Source organism: Vipera berus (genome assembly GCF_964194415.1).
Source record: "Vipera berus genome assembly, chromosome: 1".
NCBI classification, from domain to species: Eukaryota; Metazoa; Chordata; class Lepidosauria; order Squamata; family Viperidae; genus Vipera; species Vipera berus.
The window spans coordinates 274,086,357-274,099,917 of record NC_138202.1 but is presented as its reverse complement, the minus strand read 5'-3'; the positions used below and the strand labels follow the sequence as shown (position 1 = coordinate 274,099,917).

At 43.1% G+C, this 13,561-nt stretch overlaps 1 protein-coding gene across 1 annotated transcript in view; it reads right to left on the bottom strand.

Annotated features, from left to right (window-relative positions):
• The window catches only part of PPP1R14C (protein phosphatase 1 regulatory inhibitor subunit 14C), a 49,188-nt gene extending 35,890 nt beyond the window's left edge, over positions 1-13,298 (bottom strand). Inside the window, exon 1 of the mRNA XM_081320532.1 lies at positions 12,888-13,298. Coding sequence (XP_081176658.1) covers positions 12,888-13,172 — 285 coding nt within the window. The 5' untranslated portion in view covers positions 13,173-13,298. The remainder of the gene's footprint in view (positions 1-12,887) is intronic.
• Between the last annotated feature and the right edge of the window lie 263 nt (positions 13,299-13,561).

The following is a 13,561-nucleotide window of genomic DNA, read 5'->3' as shown; positions in this document are numbered from 1 at the left end:
CTAAAAGCAATGTACACCACAATCCTCTTGCTGCTATACATGTACTTTTAATAACTAAGAAATCATAGTTTCCTCTCCTGTCAAAATGCAGGTTTATAGACTCTTTGGATCTAACTCCTTCAACTGCTATATAACATAAATCATACTGCTGAACTATGGATGCTTCTAAACGGGCAGCCTTATGCCTATTCCAAAGCCTAAAGACGTACAGCTATTCTGAGATTCTCTTGTAATCTGTAAATTGTCCCATAATTTATTCAAACTGAAACTGTCTGGATGTTCCCATCACCTTCTCTGAACACGGCAGAGCAACTGCTGGCAACAGCAATCAAAAAGGTTATGCAACAGGAAATATAAACTGAACATGACATAAAATAGAAATGAAGACGCACCAGAACTGGGGAAAAAATCACATTTGGATAAATGTTAATGACATTAATGAGATTTTTCATGTTCTATTACTACTGGCTTACTACTGGTTATTACTGATGGTCCACCTGATAAAGTCTTCAGTGTGTTTGAACCAAAAACCACTCAACAGTAAGTACTATTTTAATCTATATTTGATTAACATTTTGCAACATGCAGCCTGACATAAGATTTTTCTTTCTTATACTACAGTTCATACATTTCAAGGCTTAAGGAGGAAAAAAAGCAGATAAAAATTTACACTACAATAATAGTGCACGCCTGGAATAAAAAAATGTTCTCTCATGTTGCAACTATTAGACAGGAGATACAAGTGGCAATGTGCAAACAGATTCATTTTCTAGCAGAAGGATTACTTTGGGGGCTAACATGTATTCTAAATTCATTTAGAATCTATGCAAGCTGTACCAGTTTTGTAAGTACCGGTATTAATAAAAGTTTTACTTAACAGCTCTCAGTTCGAAGAGCTAATAATATAACCTTTAATATAATATAAATCTTGGCAGGTCTGAATTATAAAATTCCAGAGTAAATTCTTTTAAGCATGAACATGTTAGAAAAACATGAAGTTCACTGCCTTTCTTTGTTGACAAACTTGTGTATGGTATAACTTTTCTTGATGAGGATAAGAAGATAGAATAAAAACAGATTTCTGGCTTGGTGACTTAATTTTTACAATCTATCAAAGGAGCTTGTAGCTTCATTAACACAATTCATTTTTCCCTTGCAGAGAATGGCTGGGTTCCAACCACTTACTTACAGTATATAATCGCACTTAACTTTTTATATGCAAAATCAGCAGCATTGCAATTTATTCATTTAGTTACTGATGTCTGAAAGGTACATACAGTATTCAGGCAGAGTATTGCCATAAGTACTGTACTTACGCCCTTTGAGCTAGTAATTATCCAATTAGAGCTTCATGAAAGCAAAGCAGCTCCCCCCCCCCATCCTCCATCCACCCGCCTGGGAGGGGAAATACTTACATTAGCCTGCAGACCTAATATTATTTTAAACAAGAACTTCCACCATTATTATTAGGAGCCACCTAGAGTTGGTTAGAAGATGGGCAGTTCTATTAAGTTTCTTAATTAATTAATTAATTAGTCTATTATCTGTTATATTCTAAAAAGCACACCCATTCTATATAATCCACTTTGTATTCAGTGACCCACATATACTGTTCAGAGAAACATACACATGAAATAAGGGAAGTTGATCCTAGGATAATAATATCAGTTTGGGTCCGAAAGTATATTAGGGAGGGGGAAAAAGCAAAGGGAACGAAAAAGCTGTTGGGAGATATAATGTAAATATTTGAAGGATCTAGGGGGGTTTGAACCAACTGCAGGGTGTGAATACAGGAGAATGTAAAATTTTAAAAAGTTACACCTTTTTTTTCCAGGACATCAGGGTCTGTTTTATTTATTACAGGTAGTCTTCAAATTACCTCTATACTGGGGACTACCCATTATGGTCATAAGTCACGACAGTCAGAAACTGTGCTGAAAACCAAAATGTGGTCACTTGACTGCAGGATATGGCAAATGGCCCTAAATCCAGGGCCAAGCACCCCAAATTCACTATGGTCATGATGGGTGGGCAATTATCAGAACTTTGAATCTGGGTTGTAACCCCAAAGTAGGTCTGTTTAACTTTGGAAGCTCAGCAACTAGTTATAAGTCAAAGACTACCTGGATGGAGTCACTGAAGCAGTAGGTGTGAGCTTAAATGGACTCCAGAAGATGGTAGAGGACAGGAAGGCCTGGAGGAACATTGTCCATAGGGTCACAATGGGTCGGACACGACTTCGCAGCTAACAACAACAACCTGTAATTGTTTTAATGTGTAAACAAAGCAAATATTACAAGCCATTTGGATAGGTCTCCATTTTTTCCAAAGCTATCAGACATTCCTTTACTTTCCAAAAGGACCCCCATTACTGCTCTAAAAAAATTATTTTTGCAGAGGGCAGGTTTTCTTCTTGAGCTCCTTGTATGCTATAGCTGGTTGGCAAATATATCACTTTACGTTTTTAAGGGATCTGACCTTAGATTTTTATATGTATCTTTAATTTTCCATCAATGAATCTTTTGAATAAATTGAATTCTTGAGATTTGTCCTTAAATTTTTATTATAATTGCAAACGCTAAGTTGATAGGATATTACTTTGTGTATTTTTTTTAATATTGTCTGAAGGAACACCTGCTTCTTAGAAATAGTAGATGAAACACAGATTTTCCCTGCATTTATCCTCAATTCCATCAGCTTTTGTGCATACTCAGTATCTGTGGTATATTTCATTCATTAATATATTGTTTATATTAAAAAAATAAGCGTACTCTTTCTTAATTTCAATGGATGTGGAGGCAATTCATTGATCTCTAATGAATTGAGAACTGGTCTTGGCTACTTATTTTCAGCCTCTTTTATGATTATTTTATCTACATTGTAGATAATGTTTATGTTTATGTTTATGTTTATTGGACTTATATACCGCCCTTCTCCCGTAGGACTCAGGTCGGTTCACAAGGAATTTAAAATAACAATACAAATTACAAAAGTTAAGAACAATTAAAATAATTAAATTTAGTCCTTGAATAAAAACCCCTATTAAACTCCAATTAAAACCCAATTAAAATAAAATTACAATTAAAATTTTCAGTCCTGGCCGGAAAGCTCAAAGAGCCAGGTCTTCAGGTCCCGGCGGAATGAACAAAGGTCAGGGGCAGTCCTGAGCTCTACGGGCAGCTGGTTCCAAAGGGCAGGCGCACCCACAGAGAAGGCCCTCCTCCTGGGTGTTACCCGCCAGCAATCTTTTGCCGGCAGTACCCTGAGAAGGCCCTCCCTGTGGGAGCGTACAGGACGAAGGGAGCTTGATGCCGGCAGCAGGTGTTCCCTCAAATACCCGGACCCAAGCCATTTAGGGCTTTATAGGTCATCACCAGCACCTTGAATCTCACCCGGAGGGCAACTGGAAGCCAATGCAGCTTGCGGAGAAGAGGTGTTACATGGGAGTATCAGGAAACCCTCATCACAACTTGCGCGGCTGCATTCTGCACCAGCTGAAGCCTCCGAGTGGTCCTCAAGTGCAGCCCCATGTAGAGCACGTTGCAGTAGTCCAACCGGGAGGTCACGAGCGCATAAGTGACTGTGTGTAGGGCATCTCGGTCCAGATAGGGCCGCAACTGGCGCACCAGGTGAACCTGGACAAAGGCCCCCCTGGTCACGGCTCCTATATGATCTTCAAAACTGAGCCGCGAATCCAGGAGGACGCCCAAGTTGCAAGCCCTATCAACAGGGGGTAACACCTCACCCCCCATCATTAAAGGTGGAATAGACTGGTTAACTCGAGATTTTTATTTTTTTTATTTTAATCCCATTTATATCCCGCCCTTCTCCGAAGACTCAGGGCGGCTTACACTCTAAGCACAAACCAATGTGCTTAGCAATAGCCTTCATTCTATGTATATGCCTGCTTGTTAGAGCTTTCGCCCCCCCAAGCGGCATTATTACAAAGTCAGCTTATTGCCCCCAACAATCTGGGTCCTCATTTTACCTACCTCGGAAGGATGGAAGGCTGAGTCAACCTTGAGCCTCGTGGGATGCGAACCTGCACTAATTGCAGGCAGCTGGTGTTACTTAAGGAGGCATTAGCCCACTGCTCCACCAAGGCTCTTGCCGGTACGCACAGCCACTCAGTCTTGGCAGGATTGAGACAAAGCCTGTTTCTCCCCATCCAGACCCGGACCACATCCAGGCAACGGGACATCACGGCGAGGGCATCGCTGGGTTGGTTCGGGGTGGAGACAAAAAGTTGGGTATCATCAGTACCCCACCCCGAAACCACGAATGATCTCGCCCAGCAGCTTCATATAGATGTTGAACAGGAGGGGAGAGAGAACCGACCCCTGAGGAACACAAACAAGAGGCCTCGGGGCGGATCTCTGCCCTCCTGTCAACACCAACTGCGAGCGGCCCAGGAGATAGGAGGAGAACCACTGCAAAACAGTGCCTCCCACTCCCAACCCCCTGAGACGCCGCAGTAGGATACCATGGTTGATGGTATCAAAAGCCGCTGAGAGATCTAATAGGACTAGGACAGAGGAACAACCCCTGTCCCGAGCCCGCCAGAGATCATTCACCAGCACGACCAATGCCGTCTCCGTGCTGTACCCGGGCCTGAAGCCCGATTGGTACGGGTCAAGGTAATCAGTTTCCTCCAGGAACAGAGGAAGCTGATGCGCCACCACACTCTCAACAACCTTCGCCAAAAAGCGAAGGTTGGAGACCGGACGATAATTATTTAAAATCGCTGGGTCTAGGGCAGGCTTCTTGAGAAGGGGCCTCACCACCGCCTCCTTCAAAGCAGCGGGGAAGACACCCTCACTCAAAGAGGCAGATATTACTGCCTGGAACCAGCTTCGTGTCTTCTCCCGAGCTGCATAAATCACCCAGGAGGGACACGGGTCCAATAAACAGGTGGTGGAGCTCAGCCTCCCCATAATCCTGTCCACATCATCAGGGGAAACAGGATCGAACTCAGTCCAGATAACATGCTCAAGACCGTCCGATTCCTCCACATCAGACTCTGCCCAGTCAGAGTCCAAACCGGCCCGGATCTGAGCGATTTTGTCCGTCAGATGATGACTAAACTCCTTGGCCCGACCCTGCAAGGGCTCCTCCCTCACCTCCTGATTAAGAAGGGAGTGAGTCACCCTAAACAGGGTGGCTGGGCGATTATCTGCGGACGTGATGAGGGCAGCGAAGTAGTTAGACCTTACAAAGGTTCTTAACTGCAATGATATGTATTGCATGAATGATATGTATTGACTAATTGATACCGTATACGATTATCGTTTAGCATATATATTATAGCTATTTAATGTTATATTAATTAGTCTTAATTGAACATATGTACCCGGACAATAGTCTGTTTGCTAAAGCTTGAAAATGTTATTGGGAGGCAACCCCAATGTTGTTCCCAACCCCGTTCCTACCCTAATCCCAATTCTAACCCCATTCCAAATCCTGATCCTTACTCTGGTCATATCCTCTTCCTAACCCTAAAAAAAATTAATACTCTTATTAAAAAAAAGAATGGGCCTTCTGGATCAGACCCCTGGCCCATTTATCGAGCAGTCTGTTCTTATAGTGGCCAACCAATTGCACAAGGAAGTCTAATAGTCTCCCAGGAGATGGCCTTCAGAGGCAGTCACATTTCCATCAATACTAATAACTATTGATCCCCCAAATTTTCATGAATTGGTCAATCTCTTTTTTAAAAAAAAACTAATTGAACTAGTAGCCAGCACATGTCATGGTAACAAATTTCAAAGCTGGATTAAATATTATGTAAGGACAAACAGAAGTATTTTTTTATATTCTTTCAGGATTCAATTTCATTGCGCCACCTCTGGTTTTAGTATTTTGGGAAGGGAGAAACAGCTTCTCCTTGTCCACTTTATTAACCTCAGTCTCATCCCTTTTGTTCTGTAGTGGGTTTCTTGGAAGCAGGAGGCGAGACAAGAGGGTTCAAACAGGAACATTGCTTTATTGTAGTAACAGGAACAGAACTGAGAACAGAGGCTTCTATGCAGCTACTTATATGGTTGGCCACTAGGCGGCGGCCAATAGGTTTAAAGGAACCTATTCCCGCCCCAGAGCCAACCAGTGATCGTCCTGGAGACTGCATGTCTGGGCAGCCAGCGACCGTTACACACCCTAATTAGGCAATCTCAAGCAGCATTCAAAGACACGTGAAAACAGTTCAAGTAAAAGGCCCAATACATTACACCTTTCATTCGCCCCCAAATGTCACAACCACTCCTTATAGGAAAGCTGCTCCACCCCCTTGATCATCTTAGTTTCCTTCTTCTAAACTCTCTCTAGCTCCATGATACCCTTTCGAAGGTGTGGTAACAAGAACAGGGAATATTATTTAAATACAGTCTCACCATTGATTGATATATAGGCATCATCACATTTATATTCTTATTTTCAATACATTTTTTTATTCTCCCTAACATGTTTTTTGGCCTTTTTTACAATAAATTCACACTGGGTTGACACCTTCATTGAACTATTTACCATTAGATCTCTTTCTTCATTTTTCACTGTTAATCTCTGATCTTATTGATTTTCATGAGTAGATAGGATTTTTGGCACCAATATGCAATCTTTTAGACTGGCTTACGTTGAATGATATCTGCCATTTTGACGCCCATATTTATATCACAACTTTAAAATTGTGCTTTCATCAAATTGTTTGTATATTCATTTTACAACTCGTCTTTACTGTAGATATAACATGGATGCACACATGACTGAAGTTTGGAAGGCAAAATCTCACATTTCCCTTTCCCAAGAAAGTGAGTCTGAAATATTCAAGTGGCATTATCTCATCAGGCAAATGGATTACACACATGCTTGGAAAAAGGCAACAAATAAGCCTTGCCTGCAGGCAACTCACATTTTAATCTGGGTAATACAGTTATGGTTCAAACAAGAATTTACACAGTGCTCAAGTTATTTGAAAGACATAATTGCTTTTTCAGTAATCCAAATTGCTTGCAGGCATAGGACATTTTGTCTGAGAATAGGTCCTTATTTGGATTTTTGTTTATGCTCTAGTCCACTTGAGAAACCAGGTTCATCCTCTTGAGATCCTCCTGGCTATAAGCAAATATGCTTTTGTCCACTTCAAACTAGCAGACCCATTTCTAGAGCTGTGCCCTAATCACATTATCACCGCATCAGTGAAATCTTCTTTACACTAGATTGTCTTTCTGAACATTTTAAGAAATTTCTTTGATACAATTCAGTACCAGCAATGTTTCTGACACAGGTCAGTACTTGGGAGGCTGTGACTCTACTTTTTGTAATTTTTTCACCAGCTTCTAGTTCATTTGTGGTCTCATCTTTTTTACCATAAATCTTAAATGAACTAAGACCAAGAAAATCTCCTATATAAAACTAATAAATTTATTGCAGATGGAATTCTTATTGCAAACCAAGGTGAATATATGTGCCCCGAGATAATATTGCAAAATCCATTTTAGGTCAGCTACTGGCAATTTTTATTTTTTGTCAAACATATGGTTTGTATTTGGTTAGGATACAGGGTGGAATTGTCTCTTTAAGTCCTCAACCAGAATACCTGCCCATCATGCCAGCAAAATCCCAGAAGGATATTCCAAGTTGAGAAGGTTTACCTAATCTGTGAAAACCCTTTCTCTAGGCTAGGAGGCTTGTGTTACATTCTCCATGATGTTCTGCAATTGGCTCACAATGGCTTGTTTCAAGCAGAAAAATGAGATGGCAAATTGCTGATCTATTAATTTTCTGCTACATTCCATTTTTCCCATTTACCTTGTGATTTTAGAGTGCACTTGTCTTATTTGAACCGTAGCTGTAAGTCACTTTGAGTATTTTAATAGAAAAGGAAGGTCATGTTTACAGAAAAATAAATGAATGATTTTGGTAGTTCATTGTTCTCAAATATTTTGCTCCCAAGATTCAAGCAAAGTAATATACATTACACATCATATTTGAATAGAGCTATAATGAGGGTATCACCAAAGATGGCAACATCGAGTCAATCACAGTTGAGTTCTAAGACAGCTAAGCAGGGTCAGACTTGATTAGCACTTGGATGTCCATACACTACAGTAGGAAATCCCAGGACAGCAGATTAGATTGGGAAGTTATAAAAAAGCTCCCAAAAGAAGACAGTGGCAAACCAATTTTTTACTGCGCTGAGAAAATGACATGGGTTGTCCCTGTAATCACCAGGAATCAAGTTCAATTTGGGGTAGTCTCTGTTTATAATAGCAGCATGTTAGGATTTGGTGTCTCTTGCTCTCTGCCAATAATATAGAAAAAATAAAATCCAAGTTCTCTTTCATACGGACTGTAAGAAGTTCATTTTTGTTCATTCTATTCCTGAATGAGAATTCATGAATGAACAAATCTCCTCGGAACATCAACTGCATTGTCTTTATCTTAAGCAACAGAACTTAAGCACAGCAGTGTGTCAAGAAGTACAGGTAGTTCTCAACTTACCACCAAAATTCAGCCCAAAATTTCAGTTGCTAAATGAGACACTTGTTAAGTGAGTTTTCTACCATTTTATGACCTTCCTCACCACAGTTGCTAAGTGAATCACTGCAGCTGTCAAGTTAATAACAAGGCTGTTAAGTGAATCTGGCTTCCCCATTGATTTTGCTTGGCAGAAGGTCACAAAAGGTGATCCCCACATGACCCCGGAACACTGCTACCATCAAAAATATGAGTCATTTGCCAAGTGTCCGAATTTTGAACATGTGACCATGGGGATGCTGCAATAGTTGTGTGAAAAACGGTCATAAGTCACTATTTTCAGTGCCACTGTAACTTCGAGTGGTCGCTAAATGAACTGTTGTAAGTTGAAGACTACCTTTAATACATTTTGAGCCCTCTCTCATTCTTCATTCTCATTCCCAATGTTTAGTTAGAGCAAGCTGAACAAGACCAAGCAATAAGATGTTACCGGGATGAAGGCACTGAACAGGAAAGGTAATAGATCAAACATGTGTTTCCCACTCCCACTCCTAGGACAGTGACAGTCTATCACCTTTTCCCTAAATAAAAAGACTAGGCAAGAGTGAGAACAAGCAGTGAGGAAAGATATTACCCTTTCATTGCCGTCCAATATTGATTTATCCCTGGTGGAGGGATACTGGCATTCATACATTCTCCATGCAAGAGAGGATACACCCCAAAAATGGGTTTGGGGGGGGGAAGGAAAAAAGATTGAGTTGGCTCTTTTCTCCACCCATGCTATTCTTTTGATCAAAGTCTACAATATGAAGGATAGGCTTCCAACATGTCCATTCTCTGATGTATTTTATTTTTAGTCTTGAACGGGAATGCCATCTTATATGTAGTCAAAACTGCAGGTTCCACTTGTAAATGTCAGATGTCAACAGACTCCAGAGAACTATTGGCGGTGTGTTAGTTCAAGAAATCTTTAGAAAGAAAACTAAAAATGGAGCTCTTAGGACTAAACATTAGTTGGGTACTGAAATGACTCGACAAGCCAAAATGTGGCTTATTGGTGAACACGTCCACTGGTGAGCATCTCCTTTCAAGCATGAAAGCTAAAAAGCAGTTGCCCAGTTTGTTTTAACTTTGTCATCTTCACAGTAATTCTGCAGCACCTAACCAGAAAATGATCTACCACCAGCCACAGGCATCTTTCCTGAATTGTTCTGGAAAAAGTAATTTAAATGTCCACAGGCATGGAGGTGAGCTCTACCACACAAATCAGTGAAGAAAAAGTAAGATGCGCAAATAACTGGAAGGGGGCATCTGTCCATCTAGCCCATTCCAGTTTCCCAACTGAAGAAGTCAGCAGAAAAGAGACATATTCCTATTCTTTTCTAATCCTGTCCTTATTTAGCATGACATGTTAAACTAATAGCCTTGTTCATAAAAAGCATTGCCCGTCTTGCAGAATGGAAGGACCTGGTAGACAGCAGGGTATGACAATCATACAACATGGTTCACACTACATATTAGTGGTTCATAGTAATCTCACAAGCTCGGGTTGCCCAAGTTGCTTAAACGAGTTACTTACCCACCTAGCAGCTACATTTACTAACAGCTAACTTGGTTAGTTTTTCTATAGCAAGAAAAAAAACACAGGTCATTTGGTTAGACCAGGGGTAGGCAACCTTGGCTCTTTTATGACTCCTGGACTTCAACTCCCAGAATTCCTCAGCCAGCTGGCTCAGGAATTCTGGGAGTTGAAGTCCACGAGTCATAAAAGAGCCAAGGTTGCCTACCCCTGGGTTAGACTAAGGTTCAATCTACTGTGCAAACTCAGTACACTGGCTGATTCAGTAGTCACATTATTTACGTTGGGTGAATGCAGCCTATGATGTCGCCCAGCTATATTAAATTTTGAATGAAGACTGAATGAAATACAGATTATAATATCCCATAATATTATCCAGTATTTTTATTTCCTTACTGCACTGTAGGTTAGATAGAAAGAATAATATGTAACAACCCTCCAACATCATTCCCTATTTTACTCCAATGTCGTTCTCTATTCCACCTCTACTGTAGACTGGGTGGTTGTGCTAAGACACAGCTTACAGGAACCTTGCAACATAATCCATTGTTAATTAAATCCTTTGTTCTTGTTAGGTTGCAACAAAGCCCCATCTCAGACTAAATTAACCTCTACTGACTTGAAACAGCGTAACTGCACTTCTCAATCTTCAAAAACGTAGTTAAAAGTTTTGCAGTTTAGAGGATACCTATCAGAGCAGAAAACCTTATATTTTGATATATGCTTTCCCAATGGAAAAAACATAGGTCAGACAAATCTGGAGTGGTTTGTCTGACACATATGCCAGGCATGGTGGTAAGACAGCCCAGAGCAGCTGGCTGTGGTGAAGAGATGATACCGACAGGCAGGGAAAGCACAGAGCAGCTACCAAAGGGGAAGACTGCATGACCTCACCTGACATCCAGAAGTCAGATAGTCCAGTCCGACCTATGGGATTGGACCTACTGTCTCCACTTTCCTGTTGCAGATAATTAATTTCTAGGCTTCTCAACTTAAGCAACTTTAAAATGTGTGGACTTCAACTCCCAGAATTCTGCAGAGAGCTATGCTGCCTGGGGAATTCTGGGAATTGAAGTCCACATATCTTACAGTGGCCAAGGTTAAAAAACACTGCCCTAGCGCTATCAAAACAGATATGGAGCTACACCAGCTTTCCCTCCTTAATGAACTTTCTGGTAAGCAAAAAGATAGAAGGGGTGATGGGAAAATATGGGAGATTTTGTAAATGCACCAGTTTCTTAAAAATTCCTTTGCCCAATTGTTCCTCAGGTTTTAAAGAAAGGTCTGCTTTCAAAATATTAGCTGTGTAGTAAATTGATAGTTTCTTAGGAAACTGACTTTGGTATTAGAGGCTATCATGGCAACTTATAAAGGAGCACACTTCATTTATTTATTGCCACTGCTTGAGGCAGTGAAAGATTTAAAAATGGCAAAATGTTTATGGAAACCAATGCCGTCATTGTGTAATTTTGTCGATTAACATTTTTTTTTAAAAAAATCAAACCCCACTAGAACGCATTGAGAACCAGAAGAAGCTGAATACTATCCCTTCAGATGCACTACGTAAAATGCTATTTGCTAATCTAGGGAGCATTGTATTTCCTTTGGCTCTAGGGACAACTAATAATCTTTTACTAAAGTGTTTGCTTTCACCAGCGCACACATTGAAATGTCACTTTTCACTCAACCGGAAGATCCTTGGTGCAGAGGAAAATAAATCAGGTTCTCATTTAAGGTCTCTATTCACAAGCCTCAACAGATTCCGGCTCAAGCTTTAAATGCACTGGGCGGGGAAGGAGAGAAGAAGGTTCATCCCTAAAGTTCTTTCCACCTTAGGTAGCTTTATTTAATCAGAAAAGCCCACTTCGCCTAACCAACTGAGATTAATAAAACCTATTTTCATCCTAAAACTGCAGTTTAGAATCCCAGAGGGAGGGAATTTAGCCGTTTAGAAAGATGAACAGGCATGGCATCTATAATTACAAAAACCGTGCAGTATATTACATGTCACTAGGAATTTTAAACCCAGGAAGGCCGGGGAAAGGACACCTCTTCCTTCTGGCTCAAATAAATCAGAGCTTCACTGCCTTGCAGGGTTAAGGACCTCAGCTAAACTGATGTAGGCAGAAACACAGAGTATGCATGACATGTATCACATGGTACATAAAGCACACACCGCATGCATGAACGTTAAGCTCCCCCCCCCCGCCGCCGCCGCCGCAAACTGTATACACACGGTCTAGTTATTTTCAAGAAACAACCAAGGTAACTATTACTGTGCGCAAAAATGAGACCCTTTCCTTGATGCACCGACTGCCCTGGCAGATAAAAGCAGGAAGCAGGAAAAGGCGGCAAAGAAGGGAGAGGGAAGACCAGGAATGTCATTTGGAGGTGGCAGCGCTCAGGGACACACTCACGCCCGCTCCCAATAAGGCAAACTGTATTTCCCTCCCTCCCCCGCCGCAAACCCTCGTCCCTTTTCAAACTGTTAGGAAAGGACCTTCTCGCTAGCGGACGGATGGCTCCGTCTCTACTCCGGAACGTCTGAACGGCAAACACACGAGTAGAAAAGCGAGAGACTTAACCCCGCGAGGAAGGAGTCGCGAGGTGGCCGAGAGCAGCGCAGCCTCCCCTCCACAGCTGCACCACCAGGCAGGGGCAGCCAGAGCCCCGTCAGCGGCTCCGGCTTGCCAGCGGCTCAGCTCTCCCCGAAGGGGAGCCGGACCGTCAAGGGGTGTGGCGGGCTTGCCTGGGCGCCTCGACGGCTCGGGGCGTCCACGGTTCGGACGCGCCTGCAGAGCGAGAACGGGCTGCGGAGGGGCGCGACAGCGACGGGTACCTCGCAGCCGTACAGCTGCCCGAGCTGCTCCACGATCCACTCCTCCAGCACTAGCCTTTTCCGCAGCTCTTTCCGATCGTATTTGACCGTCACTTTGCCCTGCTGGTGGCGCCGCTGCTGCTGCTGGACTTGGACCACAGCGGCGGGGGCGACCGAATCTTCCCGGGAGGCGCTTCCCCCGCGCGGGCTCTGAAAGAAAACCCGGCTCCCTCCGGCGGCGCCTCCTCCTCCGGCGGCGGAGGCGGCGGCAGGGCCCGGTTCGCTACCTCCGGTAACCACCGACATGTTCCAGCTCAGCCTCGTGGGCAGATCCGTTCCTCCGGGCGATCGGGGCTTCGGGGAGCGCCGCCGGAGCTAGCGAGGTCTGGCTGCCGACGAAGATGACCTCCTCCGGCCACGCCGCCGCCGCCGCCGCCGCCGTGCGGGAGCGCTCGCCTCGCCTACACCTGCGGCTCGTAGCCTCTCACGGCACTGCTCGCTCCTCCGCCGCCGCCGGTTCGGCAGGAGGAAGGCGGGGTGTCCAGCAGACGGAAAACGGGGCGGGGACAGCGCCTTAAAGACACCGCGAGCGCCTCGCTACGCCAGACATTTGCCCCTTCTGGGTCCTTCGGGGCCGCTCCGGGCCTTTCCCTCGACGGGTCGCCTGCGCCTTTAAGGCGATTGCAAGAGCTACT